This window comes from Mesoplodon densirostris, chromosome 9, assembly GCF_025265405.1.
Source record: "Mesoplodon densirostris isolate mMesDen1 chromosome 9, mMesDen1 primary haplotype, whole genome shotgun sequence".
Lineage (NCBI taxonomy): Eukaryota > Metazoa > Chordata > Mammalia > Artiodactyla > Ziphiidae > Mesoplodon > Mesoplodon densirostris.
This window is the reverse complement of record NC_082669.1, coordinates 84,739,990-84,756,603: the sequence shown is the minus strand read 5'-3', so window position 1 is coordinate 84,756,603 and position 16,614 is coordinate 84,739,990. Positions and strand designations below refer to the sequence as shown.

The 16,614-nt window shown below is 37.5% G+C and overlaps 1 protein-coding gene across 3 annotated transcripts in view; it reads right to left on the bottom strand.

Moving 5' to 3' along the window:
• The window catches only part of CPED1 (cadherin like and PC-esterase domain containing 1), a 304,458-nt gene that overhangs the window by 45,025 nt on the left and 242,819 nt on the right, over nucleotides 1-16,614 (bottom strand). For all 3 annotated transcript variants that reach the window (XM_060108389.1, XM_060108390.1, XM_060108391.1), the window contains exon 16: nucleotides 5,306-5,423. In XM_060108389.1, coding sequence (XP_059964372.1) covers nucleotides 5,306-5,423 — 118 coding nt within the window. The remainder of the gene's footprint in view (nucleotides 1-5,305; nucleotides 5,424-16,614) is intronic.

Genomic DNA, 16,614 nt, shown 5'->3' with positions numbered 1-16,614 from the left:
GAGAAAAAATGGATTCAGTTCTGCCAAATAACTGTAATGTGCTGTGAAAATAAGATTTTGGAGCCATTCTATGGCCTTATAAGCTAAAGAAAGAGTCCTAAAATAAACGCCCTTCCAATGTCATCTAATGTGACAACTTCTTTCTATAGAAGGGAGTCCTACCATCAAGGAAGGAAATCATCTCTGACAGCAAAAAAAAAAAGAAAAAAAAGGTGCATTCTTGCAAAGTTCTGTCTCTGATCTCACTCATTTGCCTTGAATGTTTAGGTCTCTAGGACCTCAAGGGTGGAGCTGTTGTCTCTAGCTGATTGTGCCCTGCTGCTAATAGTCTTCTGTGAAAGAGAGGAGGGCTTGGATTGTGGTTTTAGTTCAGCAACTATTCTTAAATCATATCTCAGACACTGAAAGATGAATAAGTTACAATCTTTGTTCTGGACAGACTTGTGATCTACGTGCAGCCATCAGTACAAACTTATTGCTGATGCACCTTTGACATATTAATACACCTACCCTGTACTACATGTACACCTACTCCTATATGTATATATTACATATATACATATCCATCATAAAACATAAAAACAAACATAATTAAATAAAAATAAATGTACATATATTTTCATCTTTACTGGCTTCTTCCCTGTGGATTGTTCTGTGCCACTTACTCCCCTTGCAGGGCTGCAGTATTCCACTTTGAAGACTACTGATTAGAGGAAGAGAGAGAAACATGTAAATTAGATACTTGAAATATAATGAGGTGAGTGCTATTTGTAGACATATGTCCAAGAGATTCTGGGTGCATAGAAGAGAAGCAACTCTGGGGGTGGGGTAGTAAAGAAGGACTTCCTAGGGAGTAGCCTGGAGTCCTGCAGCTGATTATCAGCATGAAATGAGGTCAAGCGGCTAGGACAGGGCTTCCGTTGTGGTGCAGTGGTTAAGAATCCACCTGCCTGAAAGACGGAAACAATTTCCACTAAGATCAGGAACAAGAAAAGGTTGCCCACTCTCACCACTCTTATTCAACATAGTTTTGGAAGTTTTAGCCACAGCAATCAGAGAAGAAAAGGAAATAAAAGGAATCCAAATCGGAAAAGAAGAAGTAAAGCTGTCACTGTTTGCAGATGACATGATACTATACATCGAGAATCCTAAAGATGCTACCAGAAAACTACTAGAGCTAATCAATGAACTTGGTAAAGTAGCAGGATACAAAATTAATGCACAGAAATCTCTGGCATTCCTATATACTAATGATGAAAAATCTGAAAGTGAAATCAAGGAAACACTCCCATTTACCACTGCAACAAAAAGAATAAAATATCTAGGAATAAATCTACCTAAGGAGACAAAAGACCTGTATGCAGAAAATTATAAGACACTGATGAAAGAAATTAAAGATGATACAAATAAATGGAGAGATGTACCATGTTCTTGGATTGGAAGAATCAACATTGTGAAAATGACTCTACTACCCAAAGCAATCTACAGATTCAATGCAATCCCTATCAAACTACCACTGGCATTTTTCACAGAACTAGAACAAAAAATTTCACAATTTGTATGGAAACACAAAAGACCCCGAATAGCCAAAGCAGTCTTGAGAACGAAAAATGGAGCTGGAGGAATCAGGCTCCCTGACTTCAGACTATACTACAAAGCTACAGTAATCAAGACAGTGTGGTACTGGCACAAAAACAGAAAGATAGATCAATGGAACAGGATAGAAAGCCCAGAGATAAACCCACGGACATATGATCACCTTATCTTTGATAAAGGAGGCAGGAATGTACAGTGGAGAAAGGACAGTCTCTTCAATAAGTGGTGCTGGGAAAACTGGACAGGGACATGTAAAACTATGAGATTAGATCACTCCCTAACACCATACACAAAAATAAGCTCAAAATGGATTAAAGACCTAAATGTAAGGCCAGACACTATCAAACTCTTAGAGGAAAACATAGGCAGAACACTCTATGACATAAATCACAGCAAGATCCTTTTTGACCCACCTCCTAGAGTAATGGAAATAAAGACAAAAATAAACACATGGGACCTAATGAAACTTAAAAGCTTTTGCACAGCAAAGGAAACCATAAACAAGACCAAAAGACAACCCTCAGAATGGGAGAAAATATTTACAAATGAAGCAACTGACAAAGGATTAATCTCCAAAGTTTATAAGCAGCTCATGCAGCTCAATAACAAAAAAACAAACAACCCAATCCAAAAATGGGCAGAAGACCTAAATAGACATTTCTCCACAGAAGATATACAGACTGCCAACAAACACATGAAAGGATGCTCAACATCTTTACTCATTAGAGAAATGCAAATCAAAACTACAATGACATATCATCTCACACCAGTCAGAATGGCCATCATCAAAAAATCTAGAAACAATAAATGCTGGAGAGGGTGTGGAGAAAAGGGAACACTCTTGCACTGCTGGTGGGAATGTGAATTGGTACAGCCACTATGGAGAACGGTATGGAGGTTCCTTAAAAAACTACAAATAAAACTACCATATGACCCAGCAATCCCACTACTGGGCATATACCCTGAGAAAACCATAATTCAAAAAGAGTCATGTACCAAAATGTTCATAGCAGCCCTATTTACAATAGCCCAGAGATGGAAACAACCTAAGTGTCCATCATTTGATGAATGGATAAAGAAGATGTGGCACATATATACAATGGAATATTACTCAGCCATAAAAAGAAACGAAATTGAGCTATTTGTAATGAGGTGGATGGACCTAGAGTCTGTCATACAGAGTGAAGTAAGTCAAAAAGAGAAAGACAAATACTGTATGCTGACACATATATATGGAATTTAAGAAAAAAAATGTCATGAAGAACATAGGGGTATGATAGGAATAAAGACACAGATCTACTAGAGAATGGACTTGAGGATATGGGGAGGGGGAAGGGTAAGCTGTGACAAAGCGAAAGAGTGGCATGGACATATATACACTACCAAATGTAAGGTAGATAGCTAGTGGGAAGCAGCCGCATAGCACAGGGAGATCAGCTTGGTGCTTTGTGACCACCTGGAGGGGTGGGATAGGGAGGGCGGGAGGGAGACGCAAAAGGGAGGGGATATGGGAACATATGTATATGTATAACTGATTAAATCTGCTAAAAAAAAAAAAGAATCCACCTGCCAATGTAGGGGACATGGGTTCGATCCCTGTTCTGGGAAGATCCCACATGCCGTGGAGCAACTAAGCCTGTGCACTACAACTACTGAGCCTGTACTATAGGGCCTCCATGCTGCAACTACTGAGCCCATGTTCTGCAAGTACTGAAGCCTGCACGCCTAGAGCGTGTGTTCCGCAACAAAGAGTAGCCCCTGATCGTTGCAACTAGAGAAAGCCCATGCGTAGCAACGAAGACCCAATGCAGAGCAAAAAAAAAAAAAAAGAAAAGAAAAAGAGGCTAGGACAAGTTGGGAGAGATAGGAGAGGTCAGATTATTGTCAGGTTAAGGAATATGGACTTGACTCGGGTGTCAATATTGTGTTTTTTTTTAAAGAGGCCTAACTACTCAAGTTACCAGAAGGCCCCTGTGGTTTTTTTGTTTGTTTTTTAAATTTTATTTATCTTGGGGCTGCACTGGATCTTCATTGCTGCACCCGGGCTTTCTAGTTGTGGCGAGCGGGGGCGACTCCTAGTTGCAGTGCGCAGGCTTCTCATTGCGGTGACTTCTCTTATTGCAGAGCATGGGATCTAGGCATGCAGGCTTCAGTAGTTGTGGCATGTGGGCTCAGTAGTTGTGGCTTGTGGGCTTAGTTACTCCACGGCATGTGGGATCTTCCTGGGCCAGGGATCGAACCCGTGTCCCCTGCATTGGCAGGCAGACTCTTAACCACTGTGCCACCAGGGAAGTCCCAAGACCCCTGTTTTATGGCAGCCTCTCCTGTAAGGACCAGGCATGGCTTCAGAACAGGGCCTGGCATAAGTTACTGCAAGTTTAACAGACAGAAGAAGCTGCCACTTCTTGAGGAATCTCAGTAATGTATCTTCAACTTTTTGTTGAAGAACTTTTGACTCGGTTCAGTAGGAGGAACAGATTTAAGTTGTTTTTATGATTCTCATAAATTGTTATCTGATAAAAAATACCTAGACACATTGGTGTCTCCTTTGTATATAAGAGTATATATCTCATTTAGCCAAGAATCATAAATCATACCACCTGACACACCATAATGGGTAAATTCCTCCCTATGCACTGACTGTAATTTATTATTTAGGACACATGTTCAAGAAATGCCCACGTTTGTTAACCGTGCATGCCAAATTGCAATTTGTCCCACCCATTTGTGAAACTCATTTCCTGTTCAAGCTGTGGTGTGAAGTTCATGGCAAGGGTAGAAAAGCTCCTGAGTGTTTTCTCAGACTTTTTAGATGGAGGGAGACTTGGGGTCAGGAGGCCAGAGTAGTAACCAGGAATCACAGAGAAGATGCTCTTTCCTCCTCTTACTGCCTTGGAGGCATTTTTAGTTCCAGCTTTGGCTTAACCCCACTAGCCTCCACTGAAAGAATAGTGCTGGGGAAGGAAAGAAACAGGGGAAGTAGACAGTGGCACCAAAGTGCCTCATTCCAGGTCTGCCCTAGGTGTAGGCAGGATTGAACGCTGTAATTTGAATTTGACATCATGATTTTCCTGCCTCTATGCAGGCTCAATATATGGGAGACGTTAGTGACCATTCCCAAAGATTTTTTTTTTAACTAAAAGAAATGGTTTAAATCTGAACTTGTATCCTTTGCAGTTCTTTGGGTTCACAAGGTCAACTTATTTTGTACCTACTCTGTGGAAAGTATAGTGTTAGGTGAATTGGTAGAGTGTGAACAACTCAGACGCCCTGCCCTCATGCAGCTGACAGCCCAGGAAGACTGACATCAAACAATCAATTACACATTTAATCATTTAAATAATTGAGGAAATTGCCATGGAAGAAAAACACTGGGTGCTATGAAAATATGTAATAAGGAAAACAAGTCAGAGACTCAAGGAAGGCATTACAGTACAAGTGACTTTTTGGCTGAAATCTAAAGGTGAATATGCATTAACTAAGCAAAGAGCAGAGGATGAAAAGAAAAGCATTAGATTAATCAAAATATTTCACATATTAAAACAATGCATTTACATTAATTTTATGTGTTGTAGTTCATATTAATGAAAAAGTATCATATTACCTTGATTTTTTTGTACAAGAATAGTTTAATAAAAAAACATCTACTACTTATCTATATTAAAGGATTATTTTAAAAAGTAGAAATGATATCCAGTGTAATACTCACCTTTTGTGTCCCCAGATGGACAGGTCTTTAGTCCCGGCTGTGAAATGGCTTCAATGTAGTCAGAAGAAATAGGCTGTAACCCGCAGGTTTCCTCTGGTTGAATCAGCAAACCACAATCCTGCATTAAAATGATAAAAATTAGCTGTATAGTAATTAACCTGACCTGTAGTAATAAAATCTACAAAACAAGACTTTTTGTGCCAAATAACTTTTGGATAAAAGGGAGGAATTCTTGTTTACCCGTCTCTTGATTTTTATTCATCAATAGTTGTTTTTGCTATTAATAGCTATTTCCATTAGGGGATTCATATTAATAAATTCTAATGATAAGTTAATCTTTATTTTGGCATTGATATTCATGTTACTGCTCTGCCAATTTTTAAAGAAATAAATGCCAATTTTACTTTAAAAATATACCTGTGTGTTGTTGACTCATTAAAAATATAACATAGTATAATAGAGGACAATATATCAAGGGGAAAAGACTCAATGTGAAAAAAGAAATGGGAAATATTTGGGGAGAATGTTAATTTAACAGATGAATTTCATTTCAACACACATTTATTAAGGATCTATGATATGCTAGAAATGGAATCAAATACATATATTTTATCCAAAACACCTTCACATATTTATAAAAGTAGGTAACAGCTCACTGCAATGAAATTCATTAGGGAGGCATGTTCTGTACTAAGCAATGCCTCCCATAGTCTGCCATATGCATTGGAGAGCGGCAGTTCGTTGGCTTTGAAATCTCTCCTCTGCTCTAGCAGTTTGTCCCACTCTCATTTTCTCTTAGCTTATCCTACAAAGCTATTGGCATCTGTACCTGTCCTGTTTCCCTCTATCCCACCTCACCAGTTTCCACTGCCACTCTTTTCACCGGGTTCTCTCAGTCTACCACAATTAAGACCAGGTAAAAATGCTAAAATCACTCTGAGGAATGCTTTCTTCCTAATTTTGTATGGAGAGCATCTTTTTGTGTTTTAGGTCTCTTGAAATGGTAGCACAGTTATGTGTTACTGTCTGTTGGCATCATTTGTTTCCTTCATACTCTTCACCACTTGGTAATTGCACTGGTTATTTGTGCCTTTTCCACTAGACTGAATACTCCATGAGAATGGATAATTATGTTGCTCCCACAGACACCCAGTCCCTAGCATACAGAAGATAATGATAAATATTTGTTGAATGTGTAAAATGTTACAGTTAGCTGTCCTCCTTTTTATATTATAAATTCTCAGTAATGGAGAGAAATAATTGTTCTGACCTCTTGTTTGCTCTGTACCTCTGCCTCTAATGAGCAATTTCTGGTCAGCTTCCCTCAGACTTTCAAACATCCTAACCATCAACTCAGATTCCTAGATCTCATACCAAAAGGTCCAGGATATTAAGGAAGAAAAGGAATGGAGGTAGTGTGCGACTTTTTGAAATTTTGACTTAGTATACAAATTTTCATTTTTTAATTCATGACTGAAATTGAAGTTTAGGAAACTGATTAAAATTAGAATTGTGATTTGTATTAAAATGTTCATTATAATAAAGCAGTTAAAAATAACAAAGTTTATAATGATGTGAGAAGATTTAGTCTGAATAAACATCTATGAATGATATATGTTGATGTATGTGTGATATCTATCCATCTATCTATCCATTTGTTTTTGGTGGAGACTAGACCTTTTTTGCCAGAAAAATGGCATTAAGTATCTATCAGATTGAAAAAAAATGTTTTATATCAAACGTTAGGGAGGGTGGGGAGAAATAATTACCATTATATACTGCTGATAAGGAGTACAAATTAGTTCAGCTACTTTGGAAGGTAGTTTATAGTAAAATTAAAAATTCACAGACTCCATAGCCCCAAAGTTAGACTTTTCAGAGTCTCCTCCAGAAAAACCCTCATGCAATGCATAAAGAACATGTATAAAGATAGATCTAAATGAACGAAGATGGAGAAGTTTCCCAGGCATATAATTAAGAAAAAACTGAACACCTTGTTTTGTTCCAGAATAATACATTCCACATGAAGCACATTGTGAACATGCGGCAAAGCCATCTAAATTCAGGTATTTCAGACTGAGGTGCTGCGTTCAATTTATTAACAATGCAAATAATGTTGAAACATTTCTAAAAGTCTGGATTTAGATAAACGTTTGTCTAGAGATGATTGTTTGGGGTCTCTGTGGTGTGTGTGTGTGTGTGTGTGTGTGATTGTGCCCTATTACTCTTCTGGAGGGCATCAGAAAGTCTAGATCCCAGATGCCAAAGCCCCAGCGTGTATCTTAGAAGCTGAACAAGTCATTGGTTGTATCAGTCAGTTAGAAAGATGTATTGTTAGGTGTGCTGATGGCTTATCCTGTAGGCAACCAAACTCAATCTCTGATGAGTGGGTGTGGGCTATTTCAGATATGTTAGCCACAGGCAGCCTTTCTGAGGAATGACATCTGAACTGAAGGATGTGAAAAATTGGGGGGATGAGAATTTCAAGAAGAAGGAGTTGCATGTCAAAGGTCACAAGGTGGGAAAAGGGTTTATCTGACATCTTAGGCAAAAAAAATTATTAAAAAAACTATGTTGACGATCTATATTTTAATAATCAAATCATGACATTTTTTTCTTGAGATGCACCTCCAAGGTTATCTGCTACAAACTCCTACTCAGAGGAAGAATGATAATCCATGATGTGGTCCTGAGCAATTCTGGATACAGCTTTAAAATGGAAAGGTATTGATTTAATACCTAGAACCTGCCAAGTGCCTTGCTAGAATGCAGGTACTTGACTTCAAGCAACATAATCTAGCTCATTATCAGAAGTTTCTTCTTAATCCTGAACTGAACTCCATCTTATTTGTTCTAATTATCCTCTTCGGTGCAGTTTAAAACAAATTTATTGTAATAATATAGAAGCATGTTCTGACCTGACTTCAAAGGTGCTGAAACAAATGACTGGCAATAGAGAATAATAATATTTTTAAATGTTCAATGTTTGCGCTTACTGAATACCCAAGATCCCACATATGAGCCTATTATAATAGAGTAAACATAATGCAGAACACAGAAAAGTATAATGTAAGTGGGAGCCAGACAGGGTGACCGCTCCGGCTGCTTAGAATCTTGGCCTTGTCTTCGCGTTTGAATTGTTCCCCGGCGTGGTGCTATCTCTACCTCAGATGGAGGCTCCTACGGGGTACCTGTTCTTCCATTGTCAGCAGGTCAGCCCTATGATACTTGCACTCATGAATTTTAGTCCAGCTTTGCCATGAACTGGCTGTGTGCTATTGAGTAAGTCACTTGATCTAGTTTTCTCAATATAAAATGGTGAAGGGTAGAGAGAATATACCACAGCAGATGATGTGAGGTGCCTACACAATATTCATTCTCCCTTCTTCCTTTCTAGTAGAAAGACCTTTGTTTTGTTGGAAGGAGCAATGTGTTTAGCATTAAAAAAATCAAACAAACAAAACTCTATTTCCCAGTCTCCTTTGTAGCTAAACATGGCCATGTGACACAATTCCAACCAAAGAAATATAAGTGGAAATTGGCTACAGATGTCTGGAAAAATTTTGTTTCCCTGATGCCATGTTTTCTTTGTCACTCTGTTTCCGATTTCTGCTAGGAATGTGGATGTGAGCCTGAAGGAGGAGCAGCCATGTTGTAACCATGAGGAAACCATGAGCAGAAAGATAGAAAGTAGGACACCCATGATGCTGTAAACCTGCTGCAATGCTGACTTTGGGCTGCCTGCCTCTACATTTCTTGCATTGGAAGAAAAACAAACACTTACTTGGTCAAACCACTATGGAAATATAATATGCAGCCAAACTTCTCTCTTCCTCTAAGAGTTTGTGAAACCTATTGTCAGGCCACATGAAACTTTGAGAATCCCTTTAGATCTTAAAAGTGATAAACCCCATTAATAAAAAAATTAAACAATTTTTGAAAGGGAAAAACTCATTAGCATATCTCATTCTTTCTTCACTGGCCTGATTAGTAATTTAGTCACATTCAGGCATATTCAACAAAATGAATAATAGCTCTTCTGGCCTTACATGTCATCTCTTGGAGCCCCTGAGTGTAGATACATGGAAAAGGTAGTATTTAGCAGAGAAGCTTAAAATTTACCCCAGAAATCTCCACATTTAGAGTGTATCCCTTTGCTGGAGACTTCACAAATTCCTGAATGGACTGTCATAGCTTTCAACAGAGTGCAATGAGATAATTAATGGATTTTCTTGTTCAAACATGTGCAGAGTATATATGTTTAGTACATAATTTAAAAAATTTGCTTAACTTTTCATGAGATGCTGTAGTTACCAACAAAAGATATTAAGGTGCCCTTGGCTTCACCCTCTGCCCTACCCATGAATACATGACCACTGTTCTTGCTACCAATTCCTCTGGAAGCCCATTTAGTTTTTTACAGATGTATTTGGCCACAAATGAATTAGTAGTAATTTTCATTTTTAATGTGATTTTGCTATGTTTTTAGAGCAACATCAAATTGGACTATTTCATCTAGTAGGTAACTTTAAACCTTACCTACTTTTTTGGTGACATAGAATCATTCTTTTAAGATCAAACAGTTCTCCCTTTTTTCCACTAAATAATGAAAAATGTCCACATTCTAAATTTTAAAATATACATTTACTCCTTGTGGCACCCAGATTTTCCAGAGGGACCCATTTCTTTCCCCTGGACTGCTGCTATTTCTAATAAGCCAGAAGTGACTGCTCAAACTTGACAATATTGGCACGGTTGCCTCCCTGCAGAAAGGCAGAGTCCTCTTCCAGATCAAGAATGTTCCTTTTCCCATAAGAGACAAAGTTCTTGGTGAGCTAATTTCACTATCTTGTTTCAAAAGGATGAATAATTTTCTGTCTTCACATTGCCTCTAAACTTAACAACTGCTTTCCTTGTATTGTAATCAGCCAGCCATAAAATAGTAGCTATTGTGTGATTCACAGTATTAGACACAGAATGACCATTTACAGAATAATTATCTGAGGTATAGATTAGCGATAAATCATTACAGCATAACCCATCTGCAATCATCTTTTACATACCACAGTGATCCTAAAACTGAATGTTTTTCATGAAGAAAAGAATGCATATGCAGAAAATTATAAGACACTGATGAAAGAAATTAAAGACGATACAAACAGATGGAGACATATACCATGTTCTTGGATTGGAAGAATAAACATTGTGAAAATGACTCTACTACCCAAAGCAATCTACAGATTCAAGGCAATCCTTATCAAACTACCAATGGCATTTTTCACAGAACTAGAACAAAAAATTTTACAATTTGTATGGAAACACAAAAGACCCCGAATAAGCCAAAGCCATCTTGAGAAAGAAAACCGGAGCTGGAGGAATCAGGCTCCCTGACTTCAGACTATACTACAAAGCTACAGTAATCAAGATAGTATGGTACTGACACAAAAACAGAAATATAGATCAATGGAACAGGATAGAAAGCCCAGAGATAAACCCACGCACGTATGGTCACCTTATTTTTTATAAAGGAGGCAAGAATATACAGTGGAGAAAAGATTGCCTCTTCAATAAGTGGTGCTGGGAAAACTGGACAGCTACATGTTAAAGAATGAAATTAGAACACTCCCTAACACCTTACAAAAAAATAAACTCAAAATGGATTAAAGACCTAAATGTAAGGCCAGACACTATAAAATTCTTAGAGGAAAACATAGGCAGAACACTCCATGACATAAATCACAGCAAGATCTTTTTTGACCCACCTCCTAGAGAAATGGAAATAAAACCAAAAATAAACAAATGGGACCTAACGAAACTTAAAAGCTTTTGCACAGCAAAGAAAACGATAAACAAGATGAAAAGACAACCCTCAGAATAGGAGAAATATTTGCAAATGAAGCAACTGACAAAGGATTAATCTCCAAAATATACAAGGAGCTCATGCAGCTCCATATCAAAAAAACAAACAATCCAATACAAAAATAGGCAGAAGACCTAAATAGACATTTCTCCAAAGAAGATATACAGATTGCTAACAAAAACATGAACGGATGCTCAGCACCACTAATCATTAGAGAAATGCAAATCAAAACCACAATGAGGTCTCACCTCACACCAGTCAGAATGGCCATCATCAAAAAATCTACAAACAATAAATACTGGAGAGGGTGTGGAGAAAAGAGAACCCTCTTGCACTGTTGGTGGAGTGTAAATTGATACAGCCACTATGGAGAACAGTATGGAGGTTCCTTAAAAAACTAAAAATAGAATTACCATATGACCCAGCAATCCCACTACTGGGCATATACCGTGAGAAAACCATAATTCAAAAAGACACATGTACCACAATGTTCATTTACAGCACTATTTTACAATAGCCAGGACATGGAAGCAACCTAAGTGTCCATCATTTGATGAATGGATAAAGAAGATGTGGCACATATATACAATGGAATATTACTCAGCCATAAAAAGAAATGAAATTGAGTTATTTGTAGTGAAGTGGGTGGACCTAGAGTCTGTCATACAGAGTGAAGTAAGTCAGAAAGAGAAAACAAATACAGTATGCTAACACATATATATGGAATCTAAAAAAAAAAAAAAAAAAGGGTTCTGATGAACCTCGGGGCAGGACAGAAATAAAGACGGAGACGTAGAGAATGGACTTGAGGACACAGGGAGGGGGAAGGGTAGGCTGGGACAAAGTGAGAGAGTAGTATTGACATATATACACTACCAAATGTAAAATAGATAGCTAGTGGGAAGCAGCTGCATAACACAGGAAGATCAGCTTGATGCTTTGTGACCACCTAGAAGGATGGGATAGGGAGGGTGGGAGGGAGACACAAGAGGGAGGGGATATGGGGATGTATGTATACGTATAGCTGATTCACTTTGTTATACAGCAGAAACTAACACAACATTGTAAAGCAATAATACTCCAATAAAGATGTTAAAAAAAGAATGTAATGCATATAAATTCATATTCAAAGAGATTTATATGCTTTACAGAAGGCAATTTGGAAATATCTCACAAATATAATTATACTGCTAAGACTTAATCCTACAGACATACTTGGTAAATTCTCCAAAAATTCATTTGCAAGGAAATTTACTAGGGCACTTCGTGTAATAGAAAACTTGACACTACTTAAGTGTCCATCAACAGGGAACTGGTTAAATAAGTTGTACATTGCATAATGGAACATTCTGTAATTCTTAGAAGAGAAGGAGGCAGAGTAAAGATATATATAGAAATATAAGGTATATTATTAACAGCAATAAACAAGTTGCAGGACATTATATATATCTTGATGTTATTTAGTAAATAAAGGGCTAGAAATTATACATGCTTGACTGTGCACAGATAACTTCTGGAATGGTGCACAGGAAATGCTGAATAGTGGCTTTCTTGGAAAATTAAGGACGGTAGGCCAGAGATGGAGAAGCAAAAATGAACTTTTTCTGAAAATTTTTACCATTGGTATGAATCATACTTTTTAAAAAAAATACAAATTTAAGAAAATAATATTTAAAATCGTAAAGTAAAAAATAGAAAATCAGAAAAGGACTGATAGTTCCTTTGAAAGTATATTAGTTTCCTATGGCTGCTGTAACATAGTAGCACAAGCTAGGTGCTTTGAACAACAGAAATTTATTGTTTCACAGTTCTAGAGGCTGGAAGTCCAAATCAAGATATTGGCAGGTTTGGTTCCTTCTGAAGTCCATGAAGGGCTATGGGCCTGCAAAGTCATTTAATACTGTCCTGTGTTCACAGAGTTTACAGTTTATTAGAGGAAACATAACTACAAGGGAATTGAGTAAATACTCCAGGTAGAAAGAGGAGCATGCAGCAATCTAGAACTGAGTGAAAACATGGCCAATCAAATTCCAAGGGGGCAGTGTTTGGAGACCATGATAGGAAGTAAGTAGAGATCCGTAAATTTATTTTGGAATCATGATTCTAATCCTTGGCTCATTCTAATGACACAAAATTTAGGATTGTGGCAATGAACTAAGCTTCTTTAAATTTTTTCTGTTTAAAGGTTCTTATCAGATAAATCTCTAAATGCTATTCCCTTTTATAAAACTTATAAAATTTTTTACTAAGCAGCTGCCCTTTTAAGGGACAGTACAACATTAAACATCTTTACTGAGGAGTAGGGGACATTTTGACTTTAGTTTGTTCTAATAAAATATTTGCAGTGAACAAAGTTTACCTATATAATTGCCTTATTTTCAATTTTAATGAAACTAAGTAGCTAGCCAAGTCATTCTGCACTTCGTGCAGAAGAGATCTCTAACAATATTGCTTTAAAAATTGATGTGTTTCAATGCTAGATGTTATCCTGTTTTAGTGAGAGTTTACAAATAGGTTTTCAATTTTAATTGTTTTTAAAAAACAATGGAACTTGGTGTTGCAGAGCAGAATTGTATATGCAGCTTGAGTTGCTATCTGTGTTTGGAGTTCATAGTCTTATTTAAAACACATTAGAATCCAAGTAGTAATGAACCACCATATAACACCATTGCGTGTGTTTGTTTCCTTAAAAAATATCATCTGAAATGTGGCTGTACATTATACTACCTAAGAATTTTTAGTCCCCTATGAATTGAACTCACAAAGGAAATTGAAACAAATTATAAGCAGATGAATTAGTTCTAGTCAAATAAATTTATATTTATTTGTCGTATAAATACGACATCAACATTTGGAATACTTCTTTATACTTCTCATGCATTCCAAATCCCTGAACTGATAATATGCAGTTTTCTCTTTTTTAATCTAGATGGTCTCCAAATTAACTAGGATGGGGCCAGTGTGATCCTGCTTGCTGGAGTCCATTCTGAAAGGCACCCTGTATTCTCAATTTAGAAATACATCTGAGTCTCCAGGCTTTGTAGAATTTGGACTGGAAAATCTAGTTACGTGGGGCCTGTGACATGACTAATGCTTCCCACTTCCGGTGAGCTAGAAACTCCAAGGAAAGCAGCCTTTGTTGTGGTCTTTCAACACTTTTGGTTTGGGTTCCAGATGGAATCCAGAAGGGTAGATGTGAATGCAAATGAAAAAGAGAATGAATTTATATGTCTGAATATTTGAAAACGTTCAGTTCTTTTTGATTTGTGAACAAAGAAGTATGGAATTGGAGCTGAATGTACAATGATGGACTCTCTCATACTTTGCAGAAGCTGGATCCGTTTGGAAAGTGACAGAGCAATAACAATAACAATGACAAAAAGAAAAACTTATTTCATATTCCAAGAGAGCAAATCGATCATTGGTAGACTGAAGAAAAATAGTAGTGAGTGGAAATAGGCAGTAGGCTACAGAGATATTTTAAAAGATGTGGGCTTCCCTGGTGGCGCAGTGGTTGAGAGTCTGCCTGCCGATGCAGGGGACACGGGTTCGTGCCCCGGTCTGGGAGGATCCCACATGCCGCGGAGTGGCTGGGCCCATGAGCCATGGCCGCTGAGCCTGCGCGTCCAGAGCCTATGCTCCGCAATGGGAGAGGCCACAACAGTGAGAGGCCCGCATACCGCAAAAAAATAAATAAATAAAATAAAAGATGCATATTTATCAATAATGTGACACGAAACATAACAAATGTTTGCCACATATAAAACAGCAAGCAGGTCTTCCAAGGATATATGGATCAGTCATAGTGAACATAACTGCTGTTATAAGTATTTCAACATGGACCGTCCCACTTATAAGTAGTCTACTAATAAAGTATATGAGGTTGTGATCTTTAAAAATGTAGCTCTGGTAGAAAATCTGAGTGGCACAAATAGAGTTGAATATCTTAATAAAATATGCAGTTACAGTAGTTTTGGGCACCATGTGGGCACTTCCTGACTATATTCATCTTGGTAACTGCTACACAAACACACTTACACCTACACACACTTATACATGCACACACAGGTGCACACATACAGCGATCCTTAGAACTGTGAGATTTTAAAACTTGGGGGGAGTATGTTAGGCTCTAAAATAATTCTATCATTACATGTCATAAGTTATAAATTCTGCCTCCTTTGAGGCTTTAATAGTAATTGTGTAGCACTAAATAGTATTTTTAAAGATTACCCACTAATCAGCAACCTATACATCCACAGTTAAGCTCAAAAGCATGCTAAATGTATCTAAATTCTGTTTAGAATAAAATGCTGATACATTCAAAACTGAACATCCAAACTGCTATGATATTGTACGATAAAAAGTTAATATTAATTTTTAGTATAAATATATCCTACCAATGCAAAAATTAGATACCTATGAAAATAACTGTGCTATGACAGGCAAGTCCTTTCTTTGTGTCATCTTATATTTTATTTTATTATTATTATTTTTTTGTGGTACGCGGGCCTCTCACTGTTGTGGCCTCTCCCATTGCGCAGCACAGGCTCCGGACGCGCAGGCTCAGCGGACATAGCTCACGGGCCCAGCTGCTCCACGGCATGTGGGATCTTCCCGGACCAGGGCACGAACCCGCGTCCCCTGCATCGGCAGGCAGACTCTCAACCACTGCGCCACAAGGGAAGCCCTGGTCTTATATTTTAATACATGTTAATCAGACTTTTACAAAATACTCTAAAAATACTCTAGCAGCAGTCTAAAGGTCATCCCCCCTAAGATATTTATTAATTACACAGGGAAAATTGTAACGTTACAATGGAGAAACCCAGCCAATACTACCCTCATCAAGTGATCATGAGAAACACATCATTTCTGCAGTATTCTTGCCACATATGTTGAGCTTCATTTAATGAGAAGAAAACAAGATACAATTCCAGGCTGAGAGGCATTCTACAAAATAACTGACCTGCATTCTTCTAAAGTATCAAGGTCATGTGGAAGTGTCACAGATTAGAGAAGACTAAGAAACATAATAGCTAAAAGCAATTGGGGATTCTGGAACAGAAAAAGAATATCATTGGAAAAACTAGTGAAATTCATATAATTTATCTGGTTAAGTAAATATACTGTATCAATATTAACTTCTTACTATTGACAGTATTGATAAAGTACCATCGTCATGTAAAATGTTAATATTAGGAGAAGCTGGGTAGGATATTTGGGAACTTTCTGTAACTCTAGAATTAATATTAAAAGTTAAAAGATTAGTGTAATTTGACCGCCATGTTTTAGATTTTTCTTGAAGGGCAAAAATACACTGATGATGGAACGTTTTAATCATTCAAAGGCTTTTAAAAAGTTTTGTTGGAGGTTCTTTCATACAGCAGAGCAATGGCTCTGTGTAGTCACACCTAACTGGCATTCACGGATATCCCATAAAGTTTGA